This window comes from Enhydra lutris, unplaced genomic scaffold, assembly GCF_002288905.1.
Source record: "Enhydra lutris kenyoni isolate GAN:26980312 unplaced genomic scaffold, ASM228890v2 scaffoldscaffold17, whole genome shotgun sequence".
Lineage (NCBI taxonomy): Eukaryota > Metazoa > Chordata > Mammalia > Carnivora > Mustelidae > Enhydra > Enhydra lutris.
Window position 1 is genome coordinate 18,235,772 of NW_019154101.1, and position 13,973 is coordinate 18,249,744.

Genomic DNA, 13,973 nt, shown 5'->3' on the forward strand with positions numbered 1-13,973 from the left:
TGAGAAAAAAAAAAGGAAGAAAGAAAGGAAAGAAGAGGAAGTTTGGATAGACCAGCATAGAAAATGTTGATAAGTGTATCTGCAGGCTGAGTATATTGTAGGCTTACCTTACTATTCAATGTTCCCTAATAAGAACTTTAAGATACAAATAAATCCAAGACTGAGCTACAAGGCACATCACAAGCTGTCTTTTGCATGCCTTTTTATGAGCTGTCCCAGACCCTCTCCATGACTTCTTCTTTCTCTCCATGCTGAGCTACTTCTGCTCCTCTGGACCAAATGACTTTCTTTCCCATCTCCATGCCTTTGCATATGCCAATTGTTTATTGGTAATATTCTTGCCTTCCTTGCTCATGCTTCCCTGTTCTTGAGACTTTAGCTCATTAGTGACCTCTGCAGAGAAGCTTTTCCTGGAGTCCTCTTCACCTCTTCCAGGAAGAGCTATGCCCTCCTTTCTCTAAGCTTCCACAGTGCTCATTTGGGAATGGGGTCTGGGGACTTATTTTTTGGTTCTTATTACATTGTGTAATCAGTGCACCTCTTAGAAGCCAGCAACCAGAGCACCTTGTGCAAGCTGTGTGCTTTATACTCCTCTGGCTACACCCTGCCCTGGGTCTAGGAGTCTGTGGGGACAATAGGGTGTGGCCACCTGGGTTTTTTCTCTCTTACACTCCAGATCCTACGACCCTGAATTTTCTTCCCTCAGACAGTTCTTTCTCTGTTGCCAGTGACTGTTTGGGCCTCCTGATAAATGAAACTTCTAGTCTCAGAGGAAGACCAAAGAACGGCTGTTTGCTAGATGGGGTTAGAATTTGCAGGGTGGTGTCCCTTTCAGGTTTGACAGAGCTGGGAGTGAGTGGAAAGGGTGCTAGGAGGGTCTGAAGGAGACCTCTATCTGTACTCTTGCAAAAACACTAATGGTGCACTGGGCTTTGATTACTTGTGTAATCTGGCTCCTCTTTAATTATTTCTAATTTTATGTCTGTAAACTGAGTCTTAGTAGGACAGGAACTAATTTTTATTATACTTTGAATCCCCAGTACTTTAGGCAATGCCTGATGTGATCTCATTGTTGGGATTTAATAAATTATAGTTGGATGAATAAGTAAAGACAAATGATTTTGAACTTCTAGCAAAATTAATTATGGTGACATTTCCCTCTTCTAATTTTGCCAGTCCTGAAGCATTGTATTTTGAAGAACTACTTACGAGTAGTAGTATTAACTACTAATTTTATAAAGCACTTGTAAACTGGTACACACACACGCACACACGCACACACACACACACACACACACACACACACCATTTTATCCTCACACTGACTCTGTGAGGTGAGTACTATCTTGACCCATCTTATAGATGATAAAACTCATGAAGAGTGAATTCAAGTAACTTCAAAAAATTTACTCAAATGATCAGAGATGAAATTCAGATTCAAACCCAGAAACACTAGCACCAGAGTCTTAAGATGCTAAATTGGTCAAGTTGTGGTAAAAGTTCAAAAATTGCAAGGCATATCCTTATCCATTTGTCCCTATACTTTCTGCTTTGGTTTTCAGGGTATGAAGCTGGCCATCCTTCTGGAAGCTGATAGTTACCAATATAAAATCTGAAGAGGAAATTTTTGGTTTTCCAAAAAGCAACAAGTTGTAATTTCAAGAAAAGTAACCTGCAGCTAAGACATACTAAAACTACTTGAGAAAATATGGATTTTGTTGTTCCTGCTGTTACTGTTTTGTTTTATTTCTCTACATTCTATTTTATCTACAATAGAGAAGACCTTAGGAAAAATAAAATACTTGCCTTCAAGAGGAGGTGATGCCGGAGTGGGTCTGGAAGCTTGTTCTGTTGGTAATAGAGGTGGTAAGGCTGGGCTTTGTCCTTTGTACACAATGTAGAAGTAGGTATTGGGGAAAAAAAAAAAAAAAGGTATTAACAAATTTAATATCCATGACTAAAATAGCTAGATCTGTCTCCAACATGCATAATTCATAATCCAAAGTATAAATTCATATTATTATGCAATAAGAAAAGTGTTATTAGGTGAGATCTTTAAGTGGATACATACACAGATTCCGTTATCTTCAGACCCATTTCTGAATATATTACTTTTCATAGATGTATATAAAATGTTAAATATATCTACTGGACTTCATTAATGGAAAATCTACATGCAATCAAATAAAGCAATTTATTTTCAATATGCACTTTAAATTATGGAAACTAAAAATCACAGAAGCTGAGAGGACTCCTAATATAGAGAAAAATCACCATTTTTTTCATTTAACTAAAAATTCTCAAATGATATAATAGGGCAATAAAAGAAGGTTAAAATTCATGGGCCTTTTGATATTGAACAGGTATATTTTCTCCTGCCAAAATAAATGACCTGCAGTTAAGTAAATAATGGGCCAAAGGGAAAATATATTCAGTTTTATAGAGTCTTGAAAGGCTCCCTCAAGTCTCTGGGCTTATTATGAACTGTATAAAAACCCACAGTCGTTTCTGAGTGCTTCCTTATCCCAAGTGACTTCTTTAATTAACCAAAACCATCCAGGCCATGAACTGTAAACATTAACTAACATATGATCCCATATGAAATGCTTGCAAAATGTTTTATCATTAATTTTCATTCCACAAACTTCTGCCCTGTTTCTTTTAAATCCAGGAATTGACGTGGGCATGTGCACCTTCTAGAAATCTCACTGACAACTAGATATTATCAAATGTCAGCAGACCTGCCTGCTTCCTGGAAGTTTTCCTTTTTTAGAATTTGTCAAAATTAGTTTGCTCTGGCGGGTTGTGGACTACCAAGCAGAGTATTTGGATAGGCACACACGCCACGTTCTGTACTGGTGAGAAGGGAAGCAGCCCGAGCCTTCATGCCACACAGAGGTTAGTCTCCACTCATTAGAGGATTTCCTTGTTGTTAGACCTATCTAGGGGGATTCCTGACCATGTTCAAGTATGCATAAAAGGACATCGTTTCATAACATGCAGGCCACGTACCTAGAAAAGTATCAATCCATATTATCGTCAATTTTTTTTCCTCCCGAGAGCAAAGATGTGATAGAAACAGATTGCAACATGCAAGTTCCTCTTTCAGTGCACAAAGAAAAGGTGAGGCTGGGCACTCTTAAAAGCAGTTTGATTTCCATGATTTTTCCCTAGCTAACATTTATACACTGCTCACTCTACGCCTAGAACAATCACAATCAGTTTTGATATATTAAGTTATTTAATCCTCACAAGCTCCTTAGGATGTAGGTGTATTTTCACTTTACTGTTTGAAAACTAAAGTGAACAGGTTTTCAGGCCATTCAGCAACTAAGAAGTAGAGCTGAATTTCCATGGAGGCTCCGGATTTGAGGTACTTAAAGCTGCTTTCAGCCAGAAAAGGATCATCTATGACAAGGGGGTCCGTGACTGCAGGTGGGACAGATGCATGAAGCTTCCACACTGAGTCTCCACCTTCTGTGTAAGTCAAAGGGATATATACTTGTAAATATCCATTCCCAAGTCTTGCTTGAGAGCTATTCTTGAAAAACTATTTCTACGGTGGGTTGATATATCGTAGCTCTTAAATTTAGGGATCATCTAGATTTAGAAAGGAGTTAACTAAATGACTAAAGCTTAAAATACAAGTGACCATGAATATAAATCAATTATTCCAAATACTGAGGCTTTCAAAAATATCTTCATAGAATGGTTCCTGTTCAATCTAGATAGCTTTATCCTGTCATATACTTTCATGAACAATGATGATGGAAAATCACAATCCTTTATAGTTTTGATAAGCTTTTTAGAAATTTATTTCAAAACAAAATTCTTTCCAGGGGAATTATTCATAATTTATACTCTAATATATTTTTAGATTTTCCTGGAGGAACCATAAAGTCATTATTTTATTTTAAAAACATTTTAGTGAGTCCTTCTTATGTGCCAATACCAAAAACATTAAACTCCAGCTCTGCCTTCAAGAGGTTTCCAATACACTGACTAAAATAGACTTAGATCATGATAATAGATCACAATACTACAGTGTGGTGATGGGAAATAATACATACAGAGGGGATGTTGCATAAAGACCCCTGGAGAAAATCAACTGTAACCTGTATGTAAAGACTTGACCTGGGTTTGCTGGTGGTGAAATGAGGAGAGGAAGGGATTCCACACAGAGAGAATCTGGTGAAAACAAGGCATGGATGCCAAAGTATGGAGGACTCCTAAAACAAACAAACCGGTGCCTTCTGCAGCAGAAAGTATAATATCTAGTCCATAACAGAAATTCTCTATGACCGTAATCAACTATAGTAAGCTCCTTGTGATGGCTGATTGTATCATTGTGAGGCAATGGACACAGCCGGGAAGCAGGATCAAAGAAAGAGAAAGAAAAAGCCAGAAGTCTTCTTGCCTCCATAGTGACAGCTCTGTCACCTTGGCAGGGCAATTATCAGTTCAGACCAAATGTCTATTGTGGTAGGGAGCACCATAACGAATCAGATACGTCATCCTTGAGCATGACACACGACTGAAAAATCTTCTTTTATGTTCAAATAATGTCAGAGAATATTGTTGAAATCAGAGACCATTTTATGTATGAATAATATATGATAAATGATGCTAATATAATGTTATACTAATAATAGAATCTTAAAGAGTGCTGTTTAGTATAAAGACTATGTTTAAAGTCAAATGGTGAGAGTTTGTGTATGTGAGAGTTTCAGCTTTATCACTTACAGTCTGGATAAACTTGAAAATCTCCTAAAGTATCCAAGCCTCAGTTTAGGGCCTTTATAAAATGAGGAGAGTTTTTAGTGCTGTTATAGGGATTAAGTGATGCATCTTCTAACGCATAGTAAATACTCAAAACACTATTTTTTTCAATAATGAATTTATAATTTATATCCCATCTAATTACACAAGAGGACTTGAAACAGACTTTGCAGTACATAAACAAAGACATAACAACAGATAAAGTTAAACATGACAGAAATAGAACTCATTTATAGGAAAGAAGCTTATAATTTTATTAGGAATATATTCCTTCGGAATTCCTGAGGACTGTTACTCTCTGAAGGAACAATTTAGATTGCTGAAATTTATGTTAGAACTCTAAAGGTGCCCTTCATTTTACAAACTATTACCTGAAAATCCTTCTGACATTCGAACATAGTGAATTGGCTTTATTTTTGTTTCTTGAGTGATTTGGGCTGGGTTATTTCCATAATACCTGAATGGCATATTTGTAAACTGCCAATATTTTATTGTTCTGAGTTTTTTTCTCACACAAGTCAATTTGATTATTTTGATTTAGTCAAATTCCACTGGGGATAGTAGGCAGTGTGCATTCCTTCTAATGATCTAAGTTACCAATGTTTTCTTCACACTGCTAGAAATGATGAGTGGAATTACTCAGAATCTCAAGTCAAGCAGGAGGCTAGGAGCTGAATTCAGATAACATGAGGTAAAAAACAACGCACTGTACTAAAATTTAATTCAACTGGCTTCTTTATCAAAGGATATTCCCCCACAACATTTCTATATAGCTAAAGCCTATCCCCTAAATCTTGAAACAAATGTTGAGGAGATGTTTTCCTCTAATGCCTGATAGATATTTAATTCTTAAGGCCACTATTACATTCTCCTGGAGATACTGAGTACAACCAGAAGATCGTAAACTCTTCAAAAGGCCTCTGTATTGCCAACAATGAATGGTGACAGATTCTGGGATAGAGAAGGTATCATTTTAATAAGTGGCCATGGAGTTAAAATTCACTTACATTTTTAAAAAATACACTGTATAACATAATTACAGATTCTTATTCATTCTTGCAGTTTCATAAAAATCAGTTGTGACTCTATGACTAACAAGGAAGTGGGGAGATCTGAATTTAGTAGGAAAATGATGGTTAAATTTGCTAAAGCAATAATATTAGTTGTATGCATTGCACAATGTTCTTAGACTGAGTATTTTTATAACATGTGGAATACCATTTTTAAAGTCTGGAATTGAACAAATAGTAAAATTAAATATGGTTTTAGGGGCGCCTGGGTGGCTCAGTGGGTTAAAGCCTCTGCCTTCTGCTCAGGTCATGATCCCAGGGTCCTGGGATCGAGCCCCACATCGGGCTCTCTGCTCAGTGGGGAGCCTGCTTCCTCCTCTCTCTCTGCCTGTCTCTCTACCTACTTGTGAGCTCTGTCAAATGAATAAATAAAAAAATCTTTAAAAAAAATAAATAAATAAATAAAGTGGCAGTGTCCACTCTGGAAACCCCAAATTAAAAAAAAAAAAAAAATATGGTTTTATATCTTAGTCTGAGACATGTGATTGTGCTAATGTCCTTTATTAAAATAGGGACATTTTGATCTTTGAGTCTCCTTACCGAGTGTCTTTCCCTTGCCATGTAGTTTTGGGAGGGGGATCTGAAGGATTGGGGGTGTCAACCATTCCTCCCTTTCCCCACCCCATCTGTTAAAACAAAAATTTTAGACCTTTTGTATAATAATCCCAGGTTTGTGAATTTGCCCATGACATGAGGCCCTCAGCAGTAAAGAACCACCTGAAAAAGTTCAGGAGTTCGTATGAGGTGGGTGGATCAAGGAGGTGTTTACTCCAATATAGGTATCTTTATACCTGCCACTCATGAACTGCTAAATTCTGCAGAGCTACTTTGCCTCCCTTGTATGTGGTCTTGTGGAGGGGGTACTCAGGAAACAGGCAATTATCACTTAACTTGGGTCTCAGTTGTTTCAAGGACTTAGAGAACAATCATCTCTGTTCCAGCTGGGTTTTTGTGAGTATTCAGGGGCATCTTAGCACAAATGAAATCACTGGGGGAGCACAGTGAAAAGACATAGACCCTGCTGTTAAGGAGCATAGTATGGCAGAGATGGAGGGAGACAGGCAAAACACAAGCAAGGCAGATAATTCCTGATCTCAGGAATGTAGGGATATCAAAACAGAGTGGTGAATCAGACAATGCCTTGGGGAAAGAGATCATGCTAAAGTGGACAGAAAAGGAAGAGCAGGGCTACCGTGAACCTGGATTTCGCTAACCTATGGAGCTCTGTGCAGATTAGAAAAATTCATGCTTTTTGAGCGCATGCGGACCATCACAGCAAGGTTTGGCCAGGAAAACCTACTTAGTGCAAAATTAAGAGACAGCTCTTTCCTGGGCAGTCGCAGCTCCAGTCCAGGGCCTGCTGTCTTAGGGTAGGGGAATCAGAATGGAGGGTCTATGTGTAAGCATACAAATTATACAAATGCATAATATAGGAAGTGGCCCTGCCTCCAAGGGGAACACACTGCAGCTCTGACTTGAATACAATGGAGCAAACTTCAGGAAGATCTCTGATAAAAGGCTTCTTGACATGATAAAGCAAGACAAAAAACCTAAGCTAGGGACCAGGCTGCCTTGCTTAAAGGTCATTGGTGATGGAGAACAGAGACAAGCTCATATCAGAGTCTTCTAGGCTGTTCTGGTGAGTTTGGATTTGTCCTAAGGGCAATGGTAAGCTTTTTTAGGGCTTTAGCAAGGCATGTAGGTTTTTAAAAGATTACTGACTGCTACATGAACAAAAACAACGTAGAGAAAAGGATATGACAGGCAGCAAGAGATCAGGAGGAGACTACTGAAATAACTCAAGTGAGGAAGTGACGTGGGTTTGGATTAGTTGGGTTGAGGTTCTATCATTTATGCAACTAGTATTTATTGAACGCCTACTGAGTACCAGGCACTTTCTTTGGATACTCCATATAACTCCATTATAGCAGTGAACAATAGGGACAACATCACCCATTTTGTGGAGCTGAGATTCTAGTGGACAGGCAAAAAAATACTAAATAAGTAAGTAAGATACAAATAAGTATCCTATCAAAAATGATTCAATAAAGAGGAATAAGGAATGCTATTCTGAGTAGTGGATGTTGTTTTTTAATATATGATCAATGAAAAACACAGAAGCTGTAGGTAAGTGGATGGATTCAGAGTACATTTTGACATAAACCCAACTGGACTATTAAATGAATTTAAGGTAGGAAGTGAGGGAAAGAAATCATTTCACTTGAGCTTCTGGGAACAAGTAAGAACATCCAGATAAGGGCAAGGAATTTTCCATTTACCCAGCTAGGTGCTGTTTATGGACTAACTGCTTAGTCATTGTTGTCACTTGGATTATATAGTTTTCAGTTTTGCCAGAGGTCTTGTGTAAAGGACACTGAAGTAGAAGCCATAGTTACTTTATTGGGTCATTCCAATAATATATCTCATTGGTAATTAATTATCAAAGTATTTTTATGATTTTAGAAAAGTTTTAAGCAATGTATTATCTAGTATAAATTGGCTACACAACACTACTATAAGGGTTTTAAAACACCAAAAGCTTCAACTTTTTAGATCAAAGAACCTCCTTCAGGCCAAAATGTTTCTACTGGAAAGGTTTCTTTGCATCCTGATAAAAAGCTTCCCTAATATTTCCATGTGTTATATATTTGCATATTCACTTTGATGGAAAGCATGGAATAGTAGCCAAATGCATATTTCATACATTCTTTTGATTAAAAATGATAAAGGTAATATAAGTGTTTTTTCCTCTTCATCTCCAATTTATGAAGTAGAAATGATTTTCCATGGAACAGTCAACTAAAGAAAGGAAATAAGATTGATTCAAGATCATATCACTGTTCTATTTATCCTTATACCTTGATTATGATGGAATACTTGATGTTTGGGACCTAACGAAAACAGAGGCACAGAAGCATGATCATAGAATTTTGGAGTGTAGGAGAGACCTTTCAAATCAACTATTCCAACACCCTGGTTTTTCAGATGGAAAAAAATGGTCCCTGGAAGTGTAAATAGCTTAATAAAATCATGCATTGAGAGGAGATCCAATTTAAGATTAAGGATTTTTCCCACTCCTTTTATTTTTTCTATTTATTTACTATCTATTCAGAAGGCTAAGATAAATGTCAATTATCTCATCCATTATCATCAATGATTCATAACCCTTGAAAGATCTGTAAGTATTTATTTCATACTATGAAGAGTTTTATAGTTTTCTTCAGTGGTCATGCTATGTTTAAGCTTAATTAGATGCTGAACTGACCTCAGGGGCCCATCAAAAAGACTCACTACTTAAATCAATCTTTTTGGTAACCTGACCTCATTTCCACAATTCTAGATAGACTTTCAAGTAAGAGGCTTTCAGAATTTTCAGAATTACTGTTTCCTCACTTTTCTTAATTCTTTTAATTATCCAAACCATAAGTCTTTGAAATCCACAGCAAATCATATTTGCAAGCAAAGTCAACCAAGGGGCAGAGAGTAAAGAAGGAAGAAGGAGACAAAGGGGTAAAATGAATTATATGTTTTTCTTTTAGTGCAAAGGTCAAAGCTGGGAGGGAAAAAGATTAATGAGGCAAGTTAGATGGACTGCAGTCTCAATGAGAAGAAATAAAAACTTAGAATGCACTCACGCACTTAGAATGCAAATATCCTACTTGCTATCTAATCAAATATCTCTGGGATTGTAAATTCTCAGTGATGAAACTTCCTAGAACTGGGCTTATTCTGGTGATTCCTCAGAACTTGGCTGTATTATCACCTCCCTTGGTTCTCTTCTATGCATGCCCCTCCCAGCTCTACACATTCCCAGAGCAGCCAAGATGCACTTTACCTTCTGATCCTCAAGGCTTATTGTTTGTTTATTTACAAGTTTGGGCTTTTCTTCCTTCCCATTGCCCCACCCCCCCATTTTTTTCTAATCTTCACTAGACTTTGAGCAACTTAAGGACAAAATCTAGAACAGCAATATATACTTGGGAAGGGAAAATGAATAAAGGAGAAAAATGAATGACTGAATGAGTCAATCAGTAATGTCACTAAATGCTACTCTCTCACACTCTTTCTAGAATGTTTGCATATGAACAGATTGAAGAATAGCTTTTTTAGTTCTTGATTGAGTGCAAAATACTTCCAACAAAATAATGAAATTTTATTTATTTATCTACCTGTTTATTTATAAATCAATCATAGTTCCAGACCAAAGCATTTTCTTTCTGTGAGAATCTTTACCTATTTATGAATGGAACAACAATCTTTCCGTGAAAGTGATACATTAATGTGTTTAACTATGGCTCGTGAGAAAAAATGAGCTAACGCCCAAAAATGAGGAAATGTAGCTTCATTAAGTATTTCAGTCAAGAAATACTACTTGCAATATATTCTGAATATCTGCAGGTCCCCTTAAGTGGAAAGAAGACTATATAGATTATCCATTGAGGTATTTTTCAGCCCAAATATCTCTGTACCTATAGATGTAACATGAACGGTATTTTAGTGCCAAACATTGAAGTCTAAAGTTGAGCAACTTGTTAAATTCACCCAAGCAACTTAGAAATAGGACCCACGTATGCAGATTGTCTGTGCTGCTCTTTGCCCAGAAGCATGTCGTCTTTGTGTTTTGCATTTATTTTAGAAATAGTATAGAGAGAAAGAATGAGTAAAATATATAACAACATTTAGAATAATAGTAAGTGCTAAATAATTTAAATTAATTATGGGCAATTATGTTGTTATAGTATATATAGTCAATGATATCATTTTATAATAATTAAAAAACATCTTAAATGCAGTCCTCTGTCTTATAATAAAGTGATATTATAATGGACATTTTAAGTCTTATTAGTTTGAAACGACTGAAAGTACAAATAATATACGTTTTTGACCATTGGCTATGTTAACTCAATATTCAAAGTTATAATGAATTCAAGTTAGGTCTCTGAGATGCTATTTTCCAATGTCAAAAATATCTAACATTCTTTACCAAAATGGGGATGCCTACTTTCTAAGGTGTTGAGTAGTTGGAGAAGCTATAGAATAAAAATGGGCTCACCTTACTAGAAATCAACTTTTAGCACTATTGTTTATAATAACTAACATATGGAAACTGTCCAAATATCCATCAACAGATGAATGGATAGAGAAAATATGATATATGTATATACTGGAACTGGAATCTATTTATCTATCCATCTATCACCTATAGAAATAGAATGGAATATTATTCAGTCATAAAAAGAAGAAAATTCTGCCATTTGCAGCAATATGGATTGACCTGGACACTGTTATGCTAAGTGGAATAAACCATACAGAGAAAGACAAATACCATATGATCTCACATATGCAATCTAAACTTATAGAATTTATAGATACAGAGAACAAATTGGTGGTTGCCAGAGGTGGAGGGGGTTGGAGGGTGGGTGAAAGGAGGGAGGAAAACCTAAAGGTACAAGCTTCTACTTATAAAATAAGTAAGTCCCAGGAATGATATATAGAGCATGGTGACTATAATATTGCCTATAAATTGCTAAGAGATTAGATCTTAAGTGTTTGCATCATAAGAAAAAGAATTGTAACTATGTGAGAAAATGGATGTTAACTTATTGTGGTAATCATTTCACAATATATATACACAGAGCAAATCATCATGTTATATACTTAAAATTAATATAATATGTCAATTATCTCAGGAAAACTGAAAAAATATTAAAAAGATCTGAATAAACTATATGCTTAGTTAATTTAAAAAAATCAACTTTTTTCCGTGGTAAATATTTAAAATGTGGTATTTATGTGTGAATTTTAAAAACATAATTGATAAGAACTAAAAATGCATAGTTTTCAAGATAAATCACAAAATCTCAATAATAACTCTCACAAAATCTCAATTTTGAGTTAAAATCAAATTGAGTTAAAATCCCAGGTTTCATTTATATCACTAGGCATGACCTTCCTCCCTCACATATTAACATACGAACAAATAATGGGCTATTATTCATTTAATTTAACTGGACATTGTTGTTAATACAAAAGAATCAGTTTTAATAAGGTTATTGTTTACCAACCAGGTAATCATAACATGGCCTGTATCTAAATATGAGTGCATTTAACATGTCATAGCTCTCAAGTCTAAGTGTAATAGTTCAGGCTTTATATTCAGTATTATTTTTCAGAGATCAAACACAATTTAGAGATTTACTCAAAGATGGAAAATCAAGTCACACCAAATTATTGATCATTGGGAATATGAGTAACCAGAAAAATGGGGAAATAAGAGAAAAGATGGCTCCCAAGACAAAATCATTACACTTACAGATCGTATTAAAATAATTTACAAGTAGAATAACCAATTCACTTCTTAAGAGATAGGAGGCTTGACATTTTTGTAAACTATCTAAACAGGAAGAACAAATAATGGCTCCTTCTGTCTCCTGTCTTTTCTGGTTGTTTGACTTTAGGATTCTACCAAAGAGGTTATTGACAGAAAGCAGCTGGCACAGTTGATTGCTAAATCAATTCCTAAACTGCTCGAATCTGTTGTTTTCATTCTTGATAACTTAAGACCCACCAACAACCTTAGAAATAAGTTTATTCTATGTTCTCCTCCATCTCAATTTGCAGTCATTCTAACCATTAAGAATAAAATATGCCTAAAAATCTAATCATGGAGCTGCATGATATTTTATCGGGCCTGTGGCCAGCTTAACAGAACCCCAGGAAATTTAAAAATAAACCATATCCAAGATTCCTTCAGTAATTTTGATGACAAGCCATTTGTGCTCTTAGGTGTGAAGTCACAGTGCCTTCTGCCTGGGGTTTCCAAACCAGATTCCTTTCACTGACCAAACAATAAAGACATATAAAAGTTACCAGCAGATCGTTTGCTTTCTTTGGCAGTTGTACTGAGAACATTTAGGAGTGCATGTCAAATTTGCATTATATGAGAAAAGACATTGTGAGTTTTTCTTAAATTATAACTCTTAGAAAACAGAATGAAGGGGGGAAAAAAAGAAGACCTAATAGGCAGTGACGCCCATTTTAAAATATATTTACAATTCTCCTGTTGCTCCAAGTTTTGATGAGAACTCAACGAGATGATCCATGTCCAGAGTTTAACACAACCCCTGGCCTGGCATAACATTAGGATTTGGCAAGTGGTAAATCTTTCCATTGTCTTCATCAATATTGTCATCATCATCATCTCTGATCATCCTAAAAAATCCTTAAAGGGTAGGTAGCTGCAGGAAAGTATAAGTATGACTGAGCTTTTCTTCGACTCTAGGTAAGCCATGTTAACCAAAGCTCTTTGTAATTTTCCTTTCTCCATATCCTCAAATGCAGAGAGCTACTTTTTTAAGCTATTGCATGGCATTTGAAAAAAAAACAAACAACGAACAAACAGTGTTGTTTTTCTTTTATGCAGAGATCTCATTCATATAAAATAAAATCAATTTGGCACTTTTCAACCAGCCAGTTTAGCTATTTCCACATCACACAAGACTTGCCAAAAGGAAGGGATGTTGTGACTGTTCTACCCTTTTCCTCCACTTGTGGGAAATCTTCTTTCTTCTCCTTCTCCTTCTCCTTCTCCTTCTCCTTCCTCTTCCTCTTCCTCTTCCTCTTCCTCTTCCTATTCCTCTTCCTCTTCTTCTTCTTCTTCTTCCTCTTCTTCATTTTTGTTTGTTTGTTTGTTTTGATTAATTGTCACTGACACGTGCAACTATTCCATGTTCACAAACAATTCGAAGAGATGTGAAAAGCTTGAGGACAAATCATAGAGCCAATTAAAAAAAGACCTTCTGGTTTTGGAATTTATCTCAGAAGGAGACAAAGGATTTGTCGTTTTGTTTTAGCAGAGAATTCTCTACTGGGTGCTTTAAAAAAAACAATAAAACTCCACACCTTTTCAACTACAGGCGTATAACATAAACTTAAATATTTCAATACTTGCACTTGATAGATAAAGGATAAATGAAAAATGGTAACATGTTAATAACTACTGTTTAATAGGCTTTAACACCCAATTAAATTCACAAATATATTCTCCCTTGAATGACACATTTGGAAGTCATCCAACTTCCCTTCCTGTTTTAAATTGTGTATAATTGATACTATTTTGTCATT

The 13,973-nt window shown here is 35.8% G+C and overlaps 1 protein-coding gene across 1 annotated transcript in view; it reads right to left on the bottom strand.

Moving 5' to 3' along the window:
- Nucleotides 1–13,973, bottom strand: part of LOC111147752 (triadin) — a 296,121-nt gene that overhangs the window by 193,775 nt on the left and 88,373 nt on the right. Inside the window, 1 exon segment of the mRNA XM_022503974.1 lies at nucleotides 1,803–1,884. Within this exon segment, the coding sequence (XP_022359682.1) occupies nucleotides 1,803–1,884 (82 nt within the window).